The sequence below is a fragment of the Mirounga angustirostris genome, unplaced genomic scaffold (assembly GCF_029215605.1).
Source record: "Mirounga angustirostris isolate CCGP_5_RB_7025 unplaced genomic scaffold, mMirAng1.0.hap1 SCAF_3, whole genome shotgun sequence".
NCBI lineage: Eukaryota > Metazoa > Chordata > Mammalia > Carnivora > Phocidae > Mirounga > Mirounga angustirostris.
Window position 1 is genome coordinate 141,691,641 of NW_026991711.1, and position 24,864 is coordinate 141,716,504.

At 38.8% G+C, this 24,864-nt stretch overlaps 2 protein-coding genes across 8 annotated transcripts; one reads left to right on the forward strand and one right to left on the reverse strand.

Annotated features, from left to right (window-relative positions):
• The first annotated feature begins 698 nt into the window (after positions 1–698).
• On the forward strand, positions 699–9,109 carry PJVK (pejvakin). The gene is made up of 6 exons (XM_045867382.2): positions 699–1,596; positions 2,853–3,048; positions 4,197–4,338; positions 5,881–5,998; positions 7,450–7,548; positions 7,765–9,109. Exons 1-6 carry the CDS (start codon positions 1,386–1,388, stop codon positions 8,055–8,057), a joined length of 1,059 nt encoding a protein of 352 aa, XP_045723338.1. The 5' UTR covers positions 699–1,385; the 3' UTR covers positions 8,058–9,109.
• A 1,894-nt stretch (positions 9,110–11,003) lies between these two features.
• On the reverse strand, positions 11,004–24,754 carry FKBP7 (FKBP prolyl isomerase 7). Of its 7 annotated transcripts, none has more exons than XM_045868444.3 (5): positions 24,376–24,754; positions 22,687–23,265; positions 21,246–21,397; positions 15,226–15,356; positions 11,004–11,330 (listed from the first exon to the last, which is right to left on the reverse strand). In XM_045868444.3, the coding sequence occupies exons 2-5, from the start codon at positions 22,893–22,895 to the stop codon at positions 11,169–11,171; spliced, it is 654 nt and encodes a 217-aa protein (XP_045724400.1). In that variant the 5' UTR covers positions 22,896–23,265; positions 24,376–24,754; the 3' UTR covers positions 11,004–11,168. The 7 variants fall into 7 exon arrangements, 5 of the variants coding, with proteins under 5 accessions (XP_045724400.1, XP_045724399.1, XP_054362094.1 ...); XM_045868443.3 differs by having other exon boundaries at positions 15,226–15,359; positions 24,376–24,719; XM_054506118.2 differs by having other exon boundaries at positions 11,213–11,350; positions 15,226–15,359; positions 24,376–24,726.
• Between the last annotated feature and the right edge of the window lie 110 nt (positions 24,755–24,864).

A 24,864-nucleotide genomic window follows, 5' to 3' on the forward strand; every position in this document is an offset into this window, starting at 1 on the left:
AGCAGGGCCTGTTAAGTGTAACGAAGGCTTTTCTGTGGGATCCAATTAAATGCTGTTTCTGTATACCTGCCTTGTTAGTCGTAATTGCGTTTGTCTGGGATGCACCACCTTAGGTGGGGATCAGACAGCGACGGTAGATGTGTCGCCTAGGGGTTTGTTAGTCACTTACAGAAATGACTCCCTGTGCTTTCTCTGTGATGTGGAAGATTGCACAGTGCTGTTCACACAAAGGGACGTTATTAAAAACTTTTTTTGGTTTTTGGGGTTTTCTTGATTACACGAGAGCCTTGGATACTGGCAAGCAAATGAAAACAGCTGAATCCTGAATCTAATCAAATTGATTTATATTATTTGAGGCTTCAATTAGCCTATTCTGTCTTCCTCCTACCACCCCCTCTGTATATGTATGTATCGCGATTACTACCTACGATTATGTTTTAATGAGTATCTTACTGTAAGTTCACATAGCCACTTTTTCAAAACATATTAACATCCACATAACTATGGCAGTACAATATTTCAGCACTCAGGTTTGTTTCTAAAATTTATTTTTTGCCCCGATATCTTAAAAACAAGCCCAAACGTGATATAGCTCTCTTTAAAGGTTGAGTAACTGAGGTAATAATGATGAAACAAAATAAATGCACTATTTCAAAGAGTTGTCTATGTGCCAGCTACAGAGTAAGAAACCCCTAAATCATAGTTTATATTTATATATGTGAGTATTATATAGTTATTTCTGCATTTATATATGTAATATGGCTTTCATTTGTTATTTCATAAAAACCTGCGTGCAACTGCTTCTCTATATTCTGTGAATTTATATTTTATATCAATCACTTGGTTTTGTAGCATATAGGGAAAATGAATGAACTGTGTACTCTAAGGATTCAAAATAGCACTTCACTGTTGTCACAATTGGCATGGTGAAGTTGTGAAGGAATTCCCTTTGGACTAGGTCCACTGTAGATGGGAGCCAGGGCTAATGTTAGTATCTAAACTGCATTGTTCCCATAGGACTATAGGTTTCCTCAAAACTGACAAACTACTATCAACAGTAACCCTCATCAAGGACATTGGTAGTATTTTAAGCTCAGTAGTTTTCTGCGTACGTTTTAGTGCTTATAGACTGCAATTCCAAATTGACTTGCTCTCAGGGTATCATTTAACACCGTTGATCTATAATTCATTACTTGAGCACACCAGGAGAGACAGTGTTGTGAATTGCACACTGGTAAGCTACTTGGTGAAACCATGCGTTGTATTTTTAATGTGTTCAATTATATTTAAGATCAAGTAAGTCTTAGGTTTGTGCCTGGTTTTCTTTGAAAGTATGGATTGTTATCTGAGGATTGCAATTGATGACGTCTTGATACCATATTAATATGTTTGCGGCCGCTACCAAGAGCTTTGTCAAGCAAGTTGGAGATGGAGGGAGATTAGTCCCTGTTCCAAGCCTCAGCGAGGCTGACAAATACCAACCTCTAAGTCTGGTGGTAAAAAAGAAGCGATGCTTTCTCTTTCCTAGATATAAATTTACCTCAACACCTTTTACACTGAAAGATATTCTTCTAGGAGACAGAGAAATTTCAGCTGGTAAGTTTAAATATCTGTTTGGGAGTGACGACTCATTCAGCTATATTACTGACAATCTAAACATCGGTTGTATATACTAATATTTGTAATATTTGCACATTTATAAAAGCAACTTTTCTTATGATAGTAGTATTAATGTTAAGATTAATAATATCTAAATTTATGTCGTATCAGATCTCTTATTGGTTGAATAATTTTCCAACCTATTTTGTGAAATTTATTGTATAATTTTATTTCAAATACTTTATAGACTGTTTTAACTGAATCAACTTAGAATATGACGAAATAATATATTTCGTCATCTATAAAGTGGGGTATTACTTAGTCTTACCTACTTTACAGGGTCAAATGAGATGAAAGTAATTTACATTTATTTCTTATGATTTAGTTATTGTAGTTGGTAAACTGAAATGTATTTTACAGGCTAGATTAGAAAATGAATTGACATTTTGACAAATTATTTGTTGTAAACACTGATTTTCTTTCAACCACTCAGTGGATCTTACAGCTTACAGAGTTCTTTTGGTGGAACAAAGAACTTGAGTTCTCTTTTAAGTACTCTATCTTTTGGTTGTTGTTAAATTAATTGAGTTGCTATTTTATTTTTTTAATTAAAAAAATTTTTTTCGTTAATAATATTTTAATAGTATTATATGGTGACAGATGGTAGCTACATTTGTGGTAAGTATGGCATAACGCATAAATTTGTTGAATCACTATGCTGTATACCTGAAACTCATGTAACATTGTGTGTTAACTACACTCAAATAAAAAAATTAATTTTTTTAAAAAAGTTCATTTTCTAGCAGGAGTGATATTTTACATGTTTTAAGATGTTTACATGTTTGGGGGCGCCTGGGTGGCTTAGTTGGTTAAGCGTTGCCTTCGGCTCAGGTCATGATCCCAGGGTCCCTGGATCGAGCCCCATGTCAGGCTTCCTGCTCAACGGGGAGCCTGCTTCACCTTCTCCCTCTGCTGCCCCCCCTGCTTTTGCGCACACTCTCTCTCTCTCTGTCAAATAAATAAAATCTTCAAAAAAAGTGTTTACATGTTTTAACAATAAAGTCATAATTTATGTAAATATATTTATTGTTTTTTAATTTAAATGAGTTGCTGTTTTAAATCTTGGCTTGAGATGTCACCTTTCTCAACATTTATGTAAGGGAGTCTTAAATACTAAATTAATGCATTACTATATATAATCTATGTTAGATGAAATCAAGACACTTAAAAATATTGATTTCCTTTCCATAAAGGTATTTCATCTTATCAGTTACTGAATTATGAAGATGAATCAGATGTTTCCCTCTATGGAAGACGAGGCAACCATATTGTGAATGATGTTGGGATTAACGTCACTGGATCAGATTCTGTTGCAGTTAAAGCTTCATTTGGTGTGGTGACCAAACATGAAGTGGAAGTATCAACGTTACTCAAGGAAATTACTACACGGTCAGTAGAATAATAATATGCTTCAGTGTTTTTTTTAAAGATTTTATTTATTTATTTGACAGAGAGAGATAGCCAGAGAGGGAACACAAGCAGGGGGAGTGGGAGAGGGGGAAGCAGGCTTCCCGCTGAGCAGAGAGCCCAATGCAGGGCTCGATCCCAGGACCCCGGGATCATGACCTGAGCTGAAGGCAGACGCTTAACGACTGAGCCACCCAGGCGCCCCGCTTCAGTGTTTTCATTAAATATTTTAATTGTATAAACTTTGTTATAAAGAATGCTGAAAGCATTCAGGATAATTTATTTGTTTTATTTGTTGGAAAAACTACAAATTAGCAATACATCCAGACTTTAGATATGGGTAGATATCCAGAATCACTTGGTGTAAACAGAATTTTTAATTTTTCCACAAAATTGCTTTGGTCCTGTACCCATTTGCTAAATTATTAGATTAAAAGAATACACTGGGGTGCCTGGGTGGCTCAGTCGGTTAAGCAGCCGACTCTTGATTTCAGCTCAGGTCATGATCTCAGGGTCCTGGAATTGAGCCCTGTGTCTGGCTCTGTGCTTGGTAGGGAGTCTGCTTGAGGATTCTCTCTGTCCCTCTCCCTCTGCCCCTCCCTCTGCTTGCACGCTCTCTCTAATAAAAATAAGTCCTTAAAAAAAAAAGGAATACACTAATCTGCTTGCAACAAATATACTAAAGGAATCTCTTCCGACAGTCTCCTATAATAAGCAGGTTTTAAGAAAAGTGAAAGGAGAGGCAGATTACTAGTAGCTATTGAGCATATTTTCTGATTTGTATTAGACCTGCCTTGATTTACTTTTAGTTAAGGTGGACCATGAATGAGTAACACATGACAGCAAGAATGTACTCGATTGGGGCACCTGGGTGGCTCAGTCGTTAAGCGTCTGCCTTCGGCTCAGGTCATGATCCCAGGGTCCTGGGTCGAGCCCTCCATCGGTCTCCCTGCTCAGCGGGAAGCCTGCTTCTCCCTCTCCCTCTCCCCCCGCTTATGTTCCCTCTCCTGCTGTGTCTCTCTCTGTCGTAAATAAATAAAATCTTAAAAAAAAAAAAAAAAAAGAAATGTACTCAATTATATGTAATTAGATGTGACAGATTCTTGTGACTATCTCTATCTTTATTCTAGAAAAATTAATTTTGACCACAGCTTGATACGTCAGACAAGGAGCAGCAGAAAGGCAGTATTGTGTGTGGTCATGGAAAGCATTCGAACTACACGACAGTGCTCACTGTCTGTGCATGCTGGAATTCGCGGGGAAGCCATGCGGGTAAACCACACTCATTAGGTTTCTCTCTCTTTTTTTTTTTTTTCCAAGATTTTATTTATTTGACATTGAGAGACACAGCAAGAGAGGGAACACAAGCAGGGGGAGTGGGAGAGGGAGAAGCAGGCTTCCCCCTGAGCAGAGAGCCCGATGTGGGGCTCGATACCAGGACCCTGGGCTCATGACCTGAGCCAAAGGCAGTCGCTCAACCAACTGAGCCACCCAGGCGCCCCTCATTAGGTTTCTCTTGCTAAAAATGTGCAATGGGAATTTTTTTAAAAAGTACTCAATTTCTAAAGAGATGTGTGTATTTTGTCAAATGTTGAGATTAAAGAGCTACAAGTGTATATAGGATTTTGCACAGTGATAGTTTTGTTTTAGAATTTTTAAAAAATCCAAGAAAACTTCGATTCTAAATGTGTATTATAATACAAACAAAACATTAATCCTTATGAAATAATGTATACTGGAGTCCTTCCTATGATTATTTAAATGATGGTTGTTTTTTTTTTTTTTCCCATAGAAAAAGAGCTTTAAATGATGTTTTAAGAATAAAAGTTGAGGAGCGCCTGGGTGTCTTAGTCGTTAAGCGTCTGCCTTAGGCTCTGGTCATGATCCCAGGGTCCTGGGATTGAGCCCGGCATGGGGTTCCCTGCCCTGAGGGAAGCCTGCTTCTCCCTCTCCCACTCTCCCTGCTTGTGTTCCCTCTCTCGCGGTCTCTCTCTCTCTGTCAAATAAATAAATAAAATCTTCAAAAAAAAAAGAATACAAGTTGAATGCTTATGTTGAATTCTTGATTTTCTTTTTAAGTGATGTATTTTATACTTGAATTTTTAAAAGTTGATTTTATATTATTTTAATTTTTCTAAAATTAAAAAAACATGCTTCATTCAATGTTAAATACCTTAAAAAACACTCTTGGAAGTTATTTGTGTTTAGTTCTCAGCTTAGCATTATTTGTCTTTGTCATTCATATAGTAATGACACATAATAATGGCTTGATTGGTCTTATTAAAATCAGTTGTTAGAAAGAGTTCAATGAAAAACTTCAGGAATCTTTGCAAATAAAAGTTCTGTTCAGTGGCTACATTTAGCTGTCCGGTGAGTTGTGTAACACTGGACCATTCTGGGGGCACAAACTGAAACACTTATTTAATTGTTGGAGATTTTTTTGGTAAAGAAGTTGATGATTGCTTTGGAAAGCTGCTGAAAACTCCAGGGGCTTTAGAACAATTGACAGAGTAGGCTGAAAATAACTGTAGCACTTAAATAGTTGGTTTGTGGTTGAAAGAAAAGGTGTCTATGTCAACATTACTGTTGCGGTTGCACTAATCATTGGCCCTAGTACCAATGTTAGTGAGAAGGTGGTGGTGCGTGGTAGTCCCTAGATCGTGAGACCCCACTGGACCATTTGGACTTGGTTAAATTCAATGGGGTAATTGGTTTTTGTCTTAATAGTAAGATTGTATGAGATGTTTTGTTTCTCTAAAAAGCTATCCTTGTGTGTTATCCTCCTTAATAATGTTATTTACTTATTTACTATAGTTTCATTTTACGGATGAACAGAATCCCAAGGGAAGGGACAAAGCTATTGTTTTTCCAGCACACACAACCATAGCTTTCAGCGTTTTTGAACTCTTCATTTACTTGGATGGTGCCTTTGGTAAGTGAATGATTTGCATGCAACCCTGAAATGATTATACTTTTAAGAAGAATTTAATGAGAAACAAGCACATACATACTCTCTCTGTGTAATTGTGGAAGAAGATATTCACAGCACTGTCAATCTTATGCCTTCCCAGTAGCTGGGAAGGACCCTCTGGTCCTATTTACCCACTACCTCTTTTCTGCTTCTTGGTGAGAGCTGCAGACTCCCTACCACCCCACTTAGGATTATAGATAAGAGCTCAAGTGCAATCCACTGACAAAGTATTCCTTGACTTACATGGGGAGATAATAGATGATCTTCTAATAGGTCGTTTTTGATGATGGCAAATAGAGGAGTGGGTAGATATTTAAGATGCCTGTCGGTGTCAGGGCGTCCAAGCTAAGATAGCCAAAGACAAGTTCTTTTCAGTTTTACCTCTCATAGACCCAGCTTCCCCCCCAACTCTCCCTAAAAAATAACTTTGACAATATAAACACTTACCGTAAAATTGTCTTTATATACCTTACAGAATACCTGTATACCTTATATAATACCTCAGTGCAGCTCACTTTAGACTTCGACATTTCACAGGTCTTTAAGATTAGGAGGCCAGCCACCTCAAAGGACTAGGCAAGGGAGACCCCTAGCCATGGTAATTTATAAGCATTTTTAGACCTGTTTTTGTTTCTGTAGTTCTATGGGAGGAGAGAATAGGGAGTCCAGAAACATGACAAAACATGCTAATTACAGTCTATTTGGGACGCTTCAGATGTAGGTTTTTACAATTATATTGATTGTTAGGAGGAGTATAAACTGATAGAACTGATATAGCTATCAAAATTTAAAATGTGCATATGCTTTGGGGAATTTATCCTACAGATATACTTACACATATGGGAAGTGATATGGGTATAAGGATATTCAGCTAGTGATAATGAAAGACTGGAAATAACCTTAAGATCTATTATCAGTAACTAGTTCAATAATGGTACATTCATAACTATGGAATACTATGAAGCCATTAAGAAGAATGAGGTATAGAGCCTGACATGGAATAACGTCTAGGGGACATTTTAAAGAAATGTGCATAGTATATAACTATTTGAGCCTAAATAATTTTATGTGTATACATACATACATACATACATACATACATACATATATATATTCTTTTATGCTTGTAAAATATATGGAGTATTTCTGGAAGTATACTTAAGAAACTTAACAGTGGTCACTTCTGGGGTGGAAAACTGAGGCTGGGGTCCAGGGTAGACTGGAGACTTGTTACTGTATCCCCCTTTTGTAGTCTGGATTTTGTACCATGTGAATATTAGCTTTTCCAAAAACATATAAAATTTAACTTAAAAAATACAGTGAATGGCATGTACCAGGATTCATCAGCCACAACTAAAACTCGCAATTAAATGAGTTGTTCAAGTTATAACATCTAAAAATTTTTTTTATAGACCTTTGTGTCACTTCAGTGTCAAAAGGAGGATTTGAGAGGGAAGAAACCCCAACATTCACGCTGCTCTACAGGCTGAGGAATATTCTATTTGAGAGAAGTATGTCTGTTGAAGAGTATTCCAAATGTTTCTTTTCTTCTCGGGTTAATACTCGAATTTATCCAATCAGTACTCCTTGTCTGTTAAGGAGGAATTTAAATTTAAAAGCCAAATCATTCCATGACTGATGGTTTAGATTCACGTACGTATAAAGGCGGGTTGGTTTTATATTTCTTATGCGACTTCTAACACATTTCTCTGTTTTTGTGCTTTCAGATAGAAGAGTGATGGATGCCATTTCTCGTTCACAGCTGTACTTAGATGATCTTTTTTCTGACTACTATGACAAACCTCTCAGCATGACTGATATTTCTCTCAAAGAAGGGACTCATATCCGAGTTAACTTGCTTAATCACAACATTCCAAAAGGACCTTGCGTACTCTGTGGAATGGGGAACTTTAAAAGGGAGACGGTTTATGGGTGCTTTCAGTGCTCTGTCGATGGGCATAAGTATGTGAGACTTCATGCGGTTCCTTGTTTTGATGTTTGGCACAAGAGGATGAAATAAAATGGAAAGTGAATGTAGTGGGTTTTTTTTTTTTTTTTTTTAAAGATTTTATTTATTTATTTGACAGAGAGATAGAGAGAGAGCACAAGTAGGCAGAGAGGCAGGCAGAGGGAGAGGGAGAAGCAGACTCTCCACCGAGCAGGGAGCCCGACGTGGGGCTCGATCCCAGGACCCTGGAATCATGACCTGAGCCGAAGGCAGACGCCCTGAATGTAGTGTTTTAGGTGCAACTGTGCCACACATCTTTCCAAAATCATCCAGGTATGCTTTGATGAATTGTGGCAAATTAAAGAGGGAGAAGAAAGAGAAATTAACCTGTCCGGGCATCATTTTCTTCATTTATAAACGTGGAGATGATAATAGAGTCTGCCCTATAGATTATCATAAAGATTAATATTACTTATGTGAAAAAGGTTTAAATGCAAAATTCAAAATATAGATGTTCCTTCATGAAATCTTCCAGTTACTTTAGAACTATATTTGGGATTCGGCTATTGTTTTAGATAACTTTACATAGTGATTTTTCTAAATATCAATTTTATCTTTAATTGAATTTTAATATTTAAGAAAGACAGGAGGTTAAAAGTGGTGACTTTATGGTGCTTGAATCATTGCCCTAGGTCTGGTAAAATGAGGAAAATGTGTTAATAATTTAATATAATCCTAAATGTTTAATTGTGGTATCAGATGAAAAGCACACTGGGCTCAGTGTGGGGTTTTATGGACACAGTTCACAGGGTGACTGATAGCAGTATGCCATTGTGTGATGTACACATGCTCACTAGTTTTGTCTTTATAAAAACTCATTACTGTCATTTTAAAGTTAAGGCAGCTAGGACACCTTTATTCTTTCTCCTTTGAATATGTTTAAAATATTTAACATATTCAGTTCTGAGAGATCTTTTTCAGCTACTCTATAAGACATCTGAAATTTTTCATCGACAAACAGCCTAAATTATTAATTTATTACATGCCCTTATTAAAATAATTGCAGAAGTAATGAAAATTCTAGAACTCAAAATGTAGTGACAGCAATCACTACTCGGTATATGCCTATGAAAGCATAAAGCAATCGTGTAACTACAAAATACCTGATTAGTTACGTAGAATGATTAAAATTTTATTTATTTAAATGTGATTAGAGTTTTAGAATCAATCTCCATTTTACATCATCTATAATTTTTAAAAACATAAGTTTAAAAGCACTTGGAAAACAATGGGACAGAAAGGATAGAATTATGAACAGAATGTGTTATGGAATGATTTCCATGTATATCTTCTTCCACTGTATTTGTGTTTTGAGAAGAATATATGAGTCAAATGCAAATATGAGTATACTGATTGCAAAATGCTCTAGTGACTTTTTTTTATATAGAAAACGGGGGCAGTTTCCAAACCAAAACATAATATGGAGTCACCAACTTCGTTCATTTCAACAGAGCAGGTTTTCCTGAGGGAAGTCAAGGAACAAGAATTGGCCATTGAGCAAGTGAGGAGTTACAAAATTAGGTACAGGCATGATGAAGCACTCTTGGGAGGAAAGGAAAGATAGCAAAGGTTTTGGTTTTATGAAGTGTCAAACTCTGTGCTATGCATATGTGATATCTGTTAATCTGGTGTTTTTTGCGTTACCCCTGAACTTTTAGATAATAGAATTTCTGGCAGTGTATCTAAAGAGGTTAAAAGATGAACACTGAACAATGGTTTGGAAAGAGTAAGTTTCAGAAAATGGAAAAAGCTTTGGTTTGAACTCACTTGTTTAGAGCAGAGCTATTTAATCTTGACCATACCTTTCTACATATGCAGTGGGCAAAACCTTACGTGGTCCAATAAATAACGTGCACTTTCTTTGACACCAGGGTGATCTTCTACAGCATCTCTTACCTCCTATTCTCAACAAGTTGGATGTCATGGCTTGACCATGACACAAAACTGTTATTGCAGTGTATATCCCCGTTTGTATCCTCATTTGATATCCTCACGTGTAAAATAAATTCTACGCATTTTCAAAAATTTGATGGGGTAGCAGTTTGTAATGCTCATTCATGATCAAGAACAAGAATATCGTAAAATGAAGTGACATAGGATAGAGGTACATAGAGAAAGGGAACTGGAAACTAAGAAATACCATGGCATTAACTTAAAACGATCAAGACAAAAAGTTAGGGATGGTAGATCTAAAGGCCTACAAGAAGGAAGAGGAGGTAGCACATTTATAATGATCTCTAAAGGAGTACAGACTCAGAGCAGTATGATTTCATTATGTCTGCTATGTAAGAGGCACAAAGTCTTTGGTCTGATCAATTACCTTTAAACATTCTCCATTGAAGGGGCACCTGGGTGGCTCAGTTGTTAAGTGTCTGCCTTCGGCTCAGGTCATGATCCCAGGGTCCTAGGATCGAGGCCTGCTTCTCCCTCTCCCTCTGCCCCTCCCCCAGCTTGTGCTCTCTTCCTCTCTCTCAAATAAATAAATAAAATCTTAAAAAAAAAATAAACATTCTCCATTGGAATAATGACCAAAGGCCAGAGCTTGCACCAGAAAGTACAGAGACTGTGTTAAGGCTCTCTATGGGACAGAGCTATACAACTAGTATTTTCCTATATGCATACAAAAGGAAAATTTGTTTAGTCCTCTGATTTTTATATCCCTCTCTTTGTAATGCTATGAAATGTATAAACAAATGAAATGTTCATTCCTGGGTCCTAATGAATATTTTCAATATATGGGGCATTTTTACAATCAAACGTTAAAAGTTGGATATTTAAATATTTATACATGTTGTTAAGGTTAGAGCTGGGAAGAATTTGTAAATTTTGACATAGGTGTCCTCCTATCTCCTGAAGGGGGAGAACTGACCACTGGGACATGGAGGTCTATTTCATGGTGCTGCAATTCGTGTTCACAGAATAAAGCAGTAGGAAACACAATTATACCTTTCCTGAATGTTAAATTTGCAAAATAATGCACATTTATTATGTCAAAATTACATGTATTGAGGGGATCAAAATATGTTCTCATGGGAAGAAAACAGAAAATACAAGTTCTAGAAAAGTGACTTTGTTTTATATATAAAGTACAGTAAGTAAAGACAATTTAGAAATAAAAATATACTATAGTTCATCATGTTGATATACATTGTATTCCTTGGAAGAAATGAAGCCATCACCATCATGGTCATTCTTCTTAAAAATATCTTCTAAAACTGCATTCCGATATGACTTGTCACGTGGCTTGTCATCTTTTTCAAATTCCCTTTTCAGGTAGTGATTTATCTAGAGGGCCAAAATAATGGCTTTAACAAAAAAGTACCACAGTAAATTTTCAGTAACTTTAAGGAAATGTTTACATAAGAAAACTCAACTCTAAGGCTACTTACAATAAGTGATATAAAAATTTTAAAAACTGTTTAAGGTTTTATTCCTTTAACCTGTGAAGCAATTTTTCTGAAAAGAAACATCTTCAAATTAGCTTCGCCTGAGGTTATAGATGGTTAGGGGTACATACTCAAAGATTGACATCTGAATTGAGTTTTGTTGAAACTTTTCCAATAATCTATACTGTCCACATTATGAAAGGAAAATCAGGAAAATCATTCTTAAAGATTTCTAATAATTAGTGAATAAAACCCAAATTGGCATTTTTATAATCTCTAAAATTAATGCATATATTGTATTATCAATAAAATTCAACCATAGGTTTTGAAATAAAATTTAATTTTCCTAATTTTTCTATGCTTCTATAACTCTCCTTCAAATCTACATAACTATGGCAATCTCTATAATAATAAGAACAAATAAAGAACAGGTATTAAGTATTCTTTCTCTGTATAATATGACATTTCTACTAGCCACATGGGACTACCAAACATTTGACACATGGCTAGATCAAACAGAGATATGCTACTCTAAGGGATAAACACACAACAAATTTTAAAGACAATAAAAAATAATTGATAATTTTTACATTGATTTCATGTTGAAAGGGAAATATTTTAGATATATTTAGTTAGATAAAACAGTATTAAAATTCATTTCACCTGTTTCTTTTTGCTTTTTTAAGATGTGGCTACTAAAATTTTTAAAATATATATATTTGACTCAATTCTATTTCCAATGGAAAGTACTAATATATATAATAACTAAAGAAAGCAATGTGCAATAATCTGGAACTGCTGTTCAGCAAGTCTGGGTATTTTAAAGGCAAGAGTATTTTTGAAAGCTGAAGTTGAACTCTGACAGGTTTTTAGCAGTATGTATCCCAACTCAGTCCATCATGAGTAGACTTTATTTTAGAATGATCAGTAGATCTTAATGAAGGATAGATCAACTGTTCTCAAGTGAGACTTCAGTCCTATTGAGGGAGATACATTTTTTCTTCCAGTTGAGCCTTAGCAATCCTATGTAGGTGAAAAGAATTTTAAAGAACCTCAAATATTCCTCAGTTTCTAAGTAAATAGATTTTCATAACCAATATTACTGGCTCTCAGGACGTACTTTTCTAGTACACTGTAGTAGAGAGGTACAAAAAGGCAGCGGGTAAGAACATAACCTTAATTTTGCTGGCAATGAGTTCCACACTATTTCTACTTCATAATTTAAGAAAAATACTGTGTTCCTCTTCTCTCTCACCTTATACTAAAGAAATAATTGACTCAATCTTTCTGATGATGAAGGGAGGTAGTTTTAGTTCATGTTTCAAATCTAGGCTTTGTCATGTACTTGCTGTGTGATCTTGGACAAATAGTTTAACCTCTCTGGACCTCAATTTTGTCATCTGTAAAAGGAGGGAAACAGTATCTCTTTGGTAGTATTGATGTGAGGATTAGAGTAATGTTTATAGATGTCGGTGAAAGACAGTTATTATCATTCACGCATGTGAAAGTCACGCTTACCATCTAGTGATAATGCAGCTGATACCTGAAAGACATCTGGACAGACTGTTGCTAAGCAGGTCACTGTTTTGGACTTTCTCTACCTTTATTTTCCAGAAAGAACTAAAGATCCCACAAGACCTACTGAAGAGTCTTCATATTGCAGAATGTGCCTCTTTGTGTTCATTTGGTAACGAATGGTCTATGTGCCCTGGCTGAGCTCTCGGGTGCTGTGTGAATTCATCTGCTGCTGTTTACTCTAAAACTCATGAGGAGTCAACGCAAAGTATGTGCTGGCATGGATTTGCCACCCCTCTGATTGTCCTTCTTCTTAAGGAACAGGGGATCTTTTCATTCACATATCCCTCTTCCACGGCTGAGCAACAAAGGAGCTTCAGGGGAAAGTCCTTACTAATATCCTGGAAGAGGAAGTAGAATCAGGGTGGGGGAAGGACGGGAGAGGGAGAGGAAAAAGAAACAGAGAAAGGGGGCTTACTTGTCTCTTGAAATCAATGACTCACGTACCTTCTGTTCCTTAGGTGGTAGAGTCATGCATGTTAAACTGTCTCCAAATAAGAGGGGAGACAACTGGGTTATTCAATTTAAGCAAAAAGGGTATAGTCAGTGGGACTAAGTAAGGCACCAGCCTTCAACAGTACAAACATTAGCCCTGAAACATCTATGCTGGAAACTCCCCTGACAGAGGCAGGGTAGGCCATGGTTAAGAGCAAAGTAGCAGGGTGCCTGGCTAGTGCAGTCAGTTAAGCAGCCAACTCTTGGTTTTAGCTCAGGTCTGATCTCAGGGTTGTGAGATCGAGCCCTGTGTCAGGCTCCATGCTTGGCACAGAGTCTGCTTGAGTTCCTCTCTCCCTCTGCCCCTCCTCTCTCTAAAATAAATAAATAAATCTTAAAAAAAAAAAAAAAGAAAGAAAGAAAGAGCAAAATAGCAGAGCCAGACTGCTGGGTTGCAGTCTGATTTTGCCACTTAGAGTGGTGTGACCTTACGCCAGTTACTTGGTCTGGGCATCATTTCCCCCTTCTATAACATAGAGATAATGACAAGTGTCTATCTCATAAACTGTCATAAAGATTAAGTGAGTTCACATACTAATGTGCTTATAGTAGTACTTGGTACTGAGAAAGTACAAAAGAAGATGACTATTATTGTTCTGACATCTTTATTAATCCCTCAATTCATATATAAGAAAAACTGGAGGGACGCCTGGGTGGCTCAGTCAGTTAAGCATCTGACTTGCGCTCAGGTTATGATCCCAGGGTCCTGGGACTGAGTCCCACATCGGGCTCCCTGCTCAGCGGGGAGTCTGCTTCTTCCTCTGCCTGCCGTTCCCCCTGCTTGTGCTCACTCTCTCTGACAAGTAAGTGAATACAATCTTTTTTTTTTTTAAAGATTGTATTTATTTATTTGACAGAGAGAGACACCGCAAGAGAGGGAACACAAGCAGGGGGAGTGGGAGAGGGAGAAGCAGGCTTTCCGACAAGCAGAGAGCCTGATGTGGGGCTTGATCCCAGGACTCCAGATCATGACCTGAGCTGAAGGCAGACGCTTAATGACTGAGCCACCCAGGCACCCCTAAATGAATACAATCTTTAAAAAAAAAAAAAAAAAAAAGACTAACTGGAACGCAGAAGCTAGTTCATGAACTCCTGGCTCCTGCTTACAACTTTCTAGTGCACACCATTCAAATTCTTGCTAGCTCTTTTCCTAATCTCATGTAATCCCCACAACCCTGTGAGGTAGAAATTATTTGCACTGTTACAAATTCCTATGGTGCTGCTTGAAAAAGCTCTCTTCTTGTAGCCTAAGGTGGAAATGCCCTGTAGAGATTAGCTTGGTATTTAATTAAATTAAATTAATTTATTTATTTGACAGAGAGAGACACAGCGAGAGAGGGAACACAAGCAGAGGGAATGGGAGAAGGAGAAGCAGACTCTCTGCTGAGCAGGGAGCCCGATGTGGGGCTCGATCCCAGGACCCTGGGATCATGGCCTGAGCTGAAGGCAGACGCTTAACGACTGAGCCACCCAGGCGCCCCTAGCTTGGTATTTTAATGACCCTCTGGCAGGGAGAAAGGCAACTGAACAGGATGACTCATTACAAGTTTTATATTGAAAAAGCACATTTTCTTCTTGGAGGTTAGATTTTTTAGTAACCAGCTCTATAAAAGCAAAGTAATCAGCCCATGCTCAGCAGAACTAAAAAATAACAGATGTAACAGAGATGTATTTAAATTGTGATGAAAAAAATAGACTGTACACATGGAATTTGTTTGAATTACCTCTGTTTTAGAGAGTTGCCTGTCATTGTCCGTGTCTATCTGTTTAAATGTTTCAATGCTTCGTGGTCCTTTGGTCACAGCATAAAGTTCAATCTCAAAAATCAATGTTGCATCAGGTGGAATCTTGCCTTCTGCTAAAGGTATAATTTTTAACAGTTTAACTTACATGAAGATAATGTTCAAATATTTATTCATGAATAGCCATTACAGCATTATGATTATATTATTTCATATTTATAAAAACTGCTTACCAAACACTTTTAAGTAATTTTTTTCCATTTTTTTTTTTTAAAGATTTTTTTTTTTAAGATTTTATTTATTTATTTGAGACAGAGAGAATGAGAGAGACAGAGAGCACATGACAGGGGGAAGGGTCAGAGGGAGAAGCAGGCTCCCTGCCGAGCAGGGAGCCCGATGCGGGACTCGATCCCGGGACTCCAGGATCATGACCTGAGCCGAAGGCAGTCGCTTAACCAACTGAGCCACCCAGGCGCCCTTTTTCCATGTTTTTAAACCAAATCAGTTTTAAGGACCTCGTGGGTCATTATTTCCTGATTGAATTAAAATAAATACAACTCATGAAATTTTTATTAATATGCCCCATTATTATACAGAAGAGAGCTAGTGCAGAGAAGAAATGCAGGGGCAGAAAAATTTCAAAGTGTAAATCAGTAATCTTTTAAAAAATGATATTGTAGGGGCGCCTAGGTGGCTCAGTTGGTTAAGCAACTGCCTTCGGCTCGGGTCGTGATCCCGGAGTCCTGGGATCGAGTCCCACATCGGGCTCCCGGCTCAGCGGGGAGCCTGCTTCTCCCTCTGACCTTCTCCCCTCTCATGCTGTTTCTCTCTCTCTCTCTCAAATAAATAAAATCTTTAAAAAAAAATATGATATTGTATAGTTATTTGGAAGCATGAATAAAACATATGTTTCAATGTATTTCAAATCCTTTGTAGACATTAAAAAATAAGTGCAATGACAGAATAACAGTAACAATTTTATAAAATCTCTAATCACAATAAAAAGTTTTATTAAGTTGAACAGTCCTCTTCTTTTTTTTTTTTTTTAAAGATTTTATTTATTTATTTGAGAGAGAGAGAATGAGAGACAGAGAGCATGAGAGGGGGAGGGTCAGAGGGAGAAGCAGACTCCCTGCCGAGCAGGGAGCCCGATGCGGGACTCAATCCCGGGACTCCAGGATCATGACCTGAGCCGAAGGCAGTCGCTTAACCAACTGAGCCACCCAGGCGCCCCTGAACAGTCCTCTTGAATAAAGTTAACCTATTCACTCATCTGTGACATGATGTCACAGATGATCTTAGCAAGCTCTGGGCTATTTCAGATGGCCGTTTCATAAAAATAACCTGTAGAAATGATGTGCTAAGAGGCAGGGGTTAGTTTGTGTCACCAGTATTGCCCAGGGTCTCCCAGAGTCTCGTCCATTATAGGCACTCAAATATTTGTTGAACGAATGCCCCTATGGCTTATTTTTAAAATGGCTGCTTGTTCTCTAAAGGAAATAGTAATTTCTTTAATGAAAGTACAGAATTCTTGCTAAAGTATTTATATAACCCAAAAAGAAAAGAGCTTGAAAGTTATAGCCAAAAGGAGAACTGGATCCGTCATCTCCAAAGCCAGGACACAGAAAAATCTACTCATGCATCCTATGACTAATGAAGTTCCAAGCTATGTAACCACCTATTACCTGACTTTAGAATAAAAAAAGAAAAATAAAAAAATAGAAAAAAAAAATGATCATTTTTACAAAATCCATTCTTATTCTGTCCAGTTACAATCTCCTTACAACAGGGGAATAACTAATGATAATAAAGACAACCTCAAAACACAAATTCAAATTTCTTAAGAGAAAATATTACACGTACATATGAAGTTTCTGAATAATTGTACTGTAAATACAGAAAATACTGCCAATTAGGTTTTGTCTTACAAAGAAATTAGAGCATAAAAAGGAGAAAAAGGTGAATTTGCTATAGAATTACTTGTATTTAGAGAAGCAGATCAAAGACGTAGGAGTTAATGTAAAGAATCTATACATACCACTGTACTGTTAATTAAAGCACTAAAAGTCACATGCATTTCAGGACATGCAGGGTGCTCTGTCATATGAAGAAAGGGTACTGCACAGAGGAAAGCCTTCTTCAAGTACTGCCTAAAATAAAGTTAGAGCTCATGTTAGGTCTCAATAACAACTTATTTAAAAAAGCTTATTTGACAAGAAGTGGTTTGTTAAGCGTTATGTATGGTCTCCACTGCAATTTTTACATAACTTAATCCTACCTATTGTAATGCTCCACCGCAATTTTTACGTAATCTAATCCTACCTATTGTAATGCAGGTAAGCTAGCAATTAAGTATGTTCCAAAGAACATACTTTTGTTGGGCCACAGTTTCCTTATGTGTAAAACAAAAGTGCTGGTGGTGTTACTAATGAGATTCATCATTTTTATGTTTATTGGGGACACCTCAAACTGAATACGAACTAACTTCTTCAAAGTTAAACTTGTACCTCTCTGCAGCAACGGTCTGGTTTATTAATAGCTTAGGCAGCCTGGGTAGTCATTCATAGCTAAGCATAAACTAGTTTACAAAAAGGATAACTAAGTGGTCATTTGCTATAGGGAAAGGGGGCCCGATAGAATGGATGAGCACATATTGATGAGAGATGTGGTTAAAATGAGATTAAAAAGTCTAAAAGGCAAACTTTGCCTGTATCATCTTGCCTGGAATTGGCCTCAACTTATGACAATATTTTTGGGCAAGTATTACATTCAATTTAATTTATCTTCAATTTTTTTTCTCTCCCTCTCCCAGATTCCTCTACAACTAAAAATAGGATGTACAAATTATGGTTCCATGGAAGCTATTTGATGGGACCAAATGACTGGCCAAAAGCATTGAGAACGAAGCTGTAGTTACCTGGAACTGTCTCCTTAGGAGTTTTCAGTCTGATTGGGTCTGCCTTGTGCCACTAACCTCCCTGCAATCCAGTTTGGGGCAGGGATCCCCTGCTCTTGCTGGAAAGAACAGGTGAGGGGATTGCTACTATTAATGAATTAACAAAACAGCCTCAAAGAGAGTGTGCCATTCAACGAAATATTTGGGAGTAATGACAGTATCTCATTGTAGAAAACTAATCTTTAATGACTTCAATTATATACTAAATATTTCAAATAGGTGGAGTTAGCAAGGATTCTAAATATTATGAGGAGGAAATGATTCTTTATAGTCTTCACACAGCAACAGCGAGCAAAGACCTAATTGAGAATGCAAAGTAAAAACCATCCCTCTGCCAGGCTGACCATTTTCCCCCTTTTAAAAACTTTCCCTCTTTATTCAGCTCCATTTTTAATTTTGGCAATTAAAAAAATTTTTAATTTTGGAAAAGTTGATATATGCACATGGCAAAAAATTTAAACAGTACAAAATATTGGAGAGTAAGAAGAAATCTCCTTACTCTTGACCCTCAGGTTTCCTTCTCAGGAACACTTAATGTCATCAGGTGACTATATATCCTTCCACATATAATCTGTGTAGATTCATGATGCATATGTGAAATTCTCCCCCTCACATGTAAGATCTTTGAGGATAGGAAATGGTTTCTTCTTTGTACATTGGCTTATGCTCAAGGCCTGGAACAGGGCCTGGCATTGATGTGTAATAAATACTCCTTGCATGAATACATTCTATCCCACTTTATTTTATTTTTATTTTTTTAAAGATTTTATTTATTTATTTGAGAGAGAGAGAATGAGCATGGGTGGGGGAGGTGAGGAGGGGCAGAGGGAGAGGGAGAAGCAGACTCCCCGCTGAGCATGGAGCCCAATGCGGGTTTGATCCCAGGACCCTGGGATCATGACCTGAGCAGAAGGCAGACACTTAACCAACTGAGCCACCCAGGTGCCCCATCCCACTTTATTTTTAACAAATTAATACATATGGTTCTATAGCATTCTTTTTATTGGCTGCACCATAATCCATTGTATAGCTATACCATATTTAACTAATTCCCTCTTGATGGATACTCAGGTAGTTTCCAGTTTTTTGCCACCAAATAAAAGTCCGTAATGAATGTTCTTTTATATATACCTGAATGTACATTCCTGTAACTAGAACTACTGGGTCAGAGGATATGTACTTTTAAATCTTTTTTTTTTTTTTTTAAAGATTTTATTTATTTGACAGAGGGAGTCATAGCGAGAGAGGGATCACAAGCAGGGGGAGCGGGAGAGGGAGAAGCAGGCTTCCTGCTGAGCAGGGAGCCCGATGTGGGGCTTGATCCCAGGACCCTGGGATCATGACTTGAGCTGAAGGCAGACGCTTAACGACTGAGCCACCCAGGCACCCCTATGCTTTTAAATCTTGATAGAAATGGTTAGAAAGGTCGAGTGACTTACATTCCCAGCAATAATGCATGAGAATGCTGGTTTTCTATACCTGTGCTAACTTTTATGCCTTTGACAATCTGATGAGTGAAAATGGTGTCTCATTTTGTTTTGATTTCCCTTTATTTAATTATTAATGAAACTAAGTATTCCCATAGATTTAAAGGTCATTTGTATTTTTTTTGTTAGTGGGCTGCTTGCCTATTTCTAGGGCTAGGTCATTTTTATTATTGGTTAGTGAGTCTTCACAGTAGTTGCAAAAATTTTCCCCATTTATCTGCTTTACCTAGGTTCTCAGATCTTACAATAGGATTTTAAAAATAGGTAAGATATTGAAAGCAGCAGTTCATTTCTTCCATATTTCAAGGCTGCTCCTGAATTTGGGGATTAGTGACTGAGAGCTTTTTATTTTTATTTTTTTTAAAGATTTTATTTATTTATTTGAGAGAACGAGAATGAGAGAGAGAGAGAGAGAGAGCACATGAGAGGGGGGAGGGTCAGAGGGAGAAGCAGGCTCCTCGTTGAGCAGGGAGCCCGATGCGGGACTCGATCCCGGGACTCCAGGATCATGAGCTGAGCCGAAGGCAGTGGCTTAACCGACTGAGCCACCCAGGCGCCCTGACAGCTTTTTATATTCAGATGCTCTTTTTACTACGTTCCAGTGCTGTCCTTTTACTCTAAGATCATATGTTTCAGTTTCCCGAGTTTCATGAATTTGACTTTTGTACTTTTGTACTTTTGTACTTTTGTACTTTTGTACTGCTTACCTCAGGTATATACCTCAGGTATATTACATTTATGTAATAATTAATAAAATAACATGTACTAAAACAAATAAAAATGACTAAGGTAGAGCTTATAGAATATACAGGATCTTTATGAGTACTGCCACTATATGAGGGAAAGAAATCTGGTCAGAGAGCTATCTTCCAACGATGTCTTATTTTCTTTATATGTAGAAAGTGGGGACCATGCTGGACTGGACTAGATACAGCTAGTTTATTGGGCCCTATGATTCTGTAACTATTTCCTCTGTGGTTTTTTATTTTATTTGGTTGTTTTTAGTGATTCAAAAATTTTTAATTGTGGGAAATACATGTAACATAAAATTTACCACTGTAACCATTCTAATTGTACAGTTCAATATATTCACATTGCTGTGCAACCAATCTCCAGAACTATTTCATCTTGGAGAGCTGAAACTCTATACCCATTAAACTACTTCTCCTATTCCACCCTCTCCCCAGCACTTTGACAACCACTCTTCTTTGAATTTGACTATTCCCCATACCTCACACAAGTGAAATCATACAGTGTTTTTTTGTGATTGGGCACTTAGTCAATGTACTCAAGGTTCATCTATGTTGTAGCATGTAGAATAATTTCCTTCCTTTTTACGGCTGAATAATATTCTATTTTATGTGTATATGTGTTGTTTATCCACTTATCTGTCAATGGACACTGGGTTATTTCCTTTTCTTGGCTATTCATGAATGGTCCTGCTATTAACATGAGTATACAAATATTTGAGACCCTGCTTTCAATTCTTTTGGATATATACCCAAAGCTATGATTTATTTTTAAATATAACTTAGAGATACAATATTAAAACACCTTACCATAGCCTTCCTTTCCATATGCAAATGAAGGGGGTATAATCACTTTCCGCTTCTCTCCAGGGCACATATCCATCATCGCAATGTCTAGGCCTTTTATGACTTGCCCAACACCAAGAACAAACCATTTGGGGTGGCCTTGATTTTGTGTCCGGCTATAATAAAAAACAACACTTAGGTAAGCTGATTTTAAGAAAAATGAAATCGAACTTTAAAATAAACCTGGACAGGAAACCTGGGTGGCTCAGTCAGTTAAGCGTCTGCCTTCTGCTCAGGTCATGATTCCAGGGTCCTGGGATTAAGCCTTGCATCGGGCTCCTTGCTTAGCGGGGAGCCTGCTTCTCCCTCTGCCTGCAGCTCCCCCTGCTTGTGCTCTCTCTCTCTCTCTCTCTCTCTCTATGACAAGTAAATAAATAAATAATCTTAAAAAAATACATCTGGACATGAGGTTATAATTTAAAATTGAAGTCTTCTCTCTTGTCCCATATTAGTATTCATTCTGAACCCCTTAGCGGGATGTTTGGCTCAAACTTCTTTCATAATAGCCAGAAAGAAGTATGATTTGCCCAAAGCTAGTCATTAGGAGTCATGTCATTATCTTTTTTATTGCCATCTTGCAAAAACTATTCAATAGTTACCTTTTTAATGGGTCTCCGGCCTCAAACTAGCTGCATGGCTTGTCCAAATAACTCATTTAATCTTTCTGAGTTTGTTCTAAAAAATGATAGTGCAGGTTTAGCCTCAAAAAGTCATTTGAACAATAATTAAAATTTGTATCTTTTCTTATTAAATTTATTTATTTTCTTCCAAATCGAAAGAACTAACTTTCCCCAATCCTATCTTTATAGGGTAATAGCACCAATGAAGAAAAGCCATTCTTCCTCTGAGTAATAAACTTTCAATTAAATTAGAGCAGGCAGTGGTGAGGTGAGGGGGGAAATGAGAAAACACAGGGCCCAGAAGACACCAGTGAAAGTTATTGTCGTGGTTTTTGGATACGGTTGGAAAGTGGCCCTCAGTCTGTAAATATCATGCTTCTGAAGGCCAGATAAAATCTCTTAAACTACCCTACCTAATCCTCTGTAAAGAGACTCCAACAAATGGCCAAAAAAAATGCTGAGAACATCCTTACAGACAGTACCATGACTTACCCTTCTATGGATCCCAAGGGTGGTGGCGGTGGTGGGGGTGCGTGTGTATGTAGTGTATTTCCGACAATCTCTTCGGCCAACATTTTTAATAATTTAAAAAGTAATAGTTCAATAGGGAACTACTGCGTATCAGTAGGAATGCCCCTCCCCACCCCCCCAGGAATAAAAGGTTCAACTCTTACTGTTAAATAACAAGAACAAACCAATTAACCAACCACTAGCTTCTGGTTGGTAGAGGGAGCCTAGATTTCATGCATCAACCGGACACCGGGGCAATTCACAGCATTTCCTACCTGCAGTAGAATTTCGAACCGTCTTTAGCCAAGAAGCCGTCGTAATGGGCATTTAGCAGGTCTCCCTTCTTGCTTGTCTTAGAACAGTTTTCTGGACGGTGCAAAACTTCGATTTTCACTTCCTCTGTGCTCTCCTCTTCCTTTTGTCCCTGAGCAGTAAAAATGCCCCATACATAAAAGAAAACGATTAATCTTAAGAGAAACTGCATGATTCCTGAAGTTGGCCTCAGATGACACGGCGTTCCTTCACGCGTGTCAGTTGTGCCCAGACGCTGCGAAAGCAGCTGAGTTCCGACGCGTGGCAGGCATCGTTCCACGTCACAAAGGGCCGGGGGCGGGCCGACCTATGGCCCCGCCCCCTTCCGGCGGCGGGCCGACCTATGGCCCCGCCCCCTTCCGGCGGCGCGCTCGGCCACAGAATTTTCGTCTGTCCGCCCGGGTTCTGTCTCTCTGGTACCCGGCGCTTTGGATGGCTGTCATCAGTCGCTAAGGCAGTACGGAACACTTGCACCGCTTCTCGTTAAATCCGCATATTTTACAGAAGGTTTCCTCAGGGTTCGCTGGTAATGATCGCGTTTCCTAAAATGAAACCGGCAAAAGAATTAAACGGCCTGGAGGTGGGATGTTGTAGTCAGGGAATACAGCTGTCATTTCTGGGCGTAAAAGGTTTCTCCTCAGACCCCTAGGGCACTGGCGGGCATCGGGGGAAGCATTCTGCTTCTGGGGTGTCCTTGAAAGCACCTTCTCGGGGTGGAGGCATGCATTAAGAGGTTCCAGGCTAAGCCACGCACAATCTGACGGCCACCCGGTCGCGAGTAAACCGAGGTGTTGCCGCTCCTCGCCGCTTTAAAGGCGTTTCCCACCAGCCAACTCCAGCGATTTGGGACCTGCTGCTGGTTTGTGTTTCTATCCCCCAACCCCTCGGGGCCGCCCTCGATTTGAGGGCCCATGGGCGTTGGGGGAAAACTTGACGGTGTTCCTTCTCTTACCAGCTCTGCGAGATTGGTAACCATCCACTGTGCGCGGATGAGAAAATGAAGTTATTTGAGTATTGGGCCTTTTGTTCCAATCTCACAGCTAATGCGCAGCAGGAATTTGACCAAGTTTGACACAAAACCAGCCTTTACCCCACCCAATATTTTAGTATGAAAAACTTTCAAACATACAGAAAAATTGAATTTTATTACCCCATCACCGCGGCCTTCTAGCCATCACTTGGATTCTATCATTAACATGTAACTATATTCGACTTATTACACAACCTCTCGACCCATTCACCAATTCACCTGATTTCCCAGTGAATACCCAAAGACTTTTTACCCAAATCAGAAAAGCTTCAGCGCAGGCCTGGATTAGGTTCTGGGAAGAGAGTTCGTTCTACCTCGTCTACCTCGGCTATGCTAAGCAAAACCGCAGCCCTGGGCCTGCTTTGCTTAAAGCCTGCAGCATTTCATAAATCTGAATTATTGTCATTATGTAAGATGATCATTTCCAAACAGGATTTCTTAAAATCATAAAAGCTAGGGGAAAGCCCTTATTTCTAGAATAAAATAAATTCCAAAGTTTGGTTCCATGTTTTATATTCTAAATGAAGTAGTCGCTATCTAAGGTTAATTGTCAGCGTGGTGACTGTTCTTGGGGCCCCTCGCGATTCCTTGCCGGAGGACTCGCAGCGGCACACAGACATACCTTCCTAGGAGGTAATTTCTTGGGCCCACTGAATGTGGGGAGGGTAGGAAGGAAACATAAATAGGTAGTTCTTTTACGTTCTTGAAACAACCACCGGAAGGACCTGAGGCGTAGCTATAGGAAAACCTGAGCGGCCTACGTCGCCCGCGGGACGTGTGCGCGGCCAGCTAGTCCTCGGGGCTGCGGGGGGCAGAGTGCGCCGCGGGGTCCGAGTCCGCCCATCCGGGCTCGGAGGCTTTAGCCCCACGGCGCGGTCGTCCAGGCTTCTCCGGAGCGGGGGGAGAAGTGTGGGGAGCCCCGGGACCGCCGGCCGCGGGCCTGAGGGAGGATGAGACGGGGTCAGGTGGCCTGGCCGGGAGGCCAAGGGTGCGCCGCGGCCGCCAGCCCCCTCCCGCGGCCTCCAGCACCGTGGAGGGGCAGCAGGCCGCGCCCGCTCCTCCTGCCCCGCCGCCGGGGAGGGGTTTCTCGGGACGAGCCGGCCCCTTTCAT

Bases quoted from the DNA above. Each gene is read 5' to 3' on its own strand.
- PJVK (XM_045867382.2), top strand. From the start codon at position 1,386: ATGTTTGCGGCCGCTACCAAGAGCTTTGTCAAGCAAGTTGGAGATGGA. The intron at 3,049-4,196 runs GTCAGTAGAATA...TCTTTATTCTAG, and splicing joins CTCAAGGAAATTACTACACG to AAAAATTAATTTTGACCACA. The intron at 7,549-7,764 runs GTATGTCTGTTG...TTGTGCTTTCAG, and splicing joins GAATATTCTATTTGAGAGAA to ATAGAAGAGTGATGGATGCC.
- FKBP7 (XM_045868443.3), bottom strand. From the start codon at position 22,895: ATGCAGTTTCTCTTAAGATTAATCGTTTTCTTTTATGTATGGGGCATT. The intron at 21,398-22,686 runs GTAGGAAATGCT...TTTTTATTATAG, and splicing joins GGTTCGAAATTCTACTGCAG to CCGGACACAAAATCAAGGCC. The intron at 11,331-15,225 runs GTAATTCAAACA...TTGGCCCTCTAG, and splicing joins GGCAACTCTCTAAAACAGAG to ATAAATCACTACCTGAAAAG.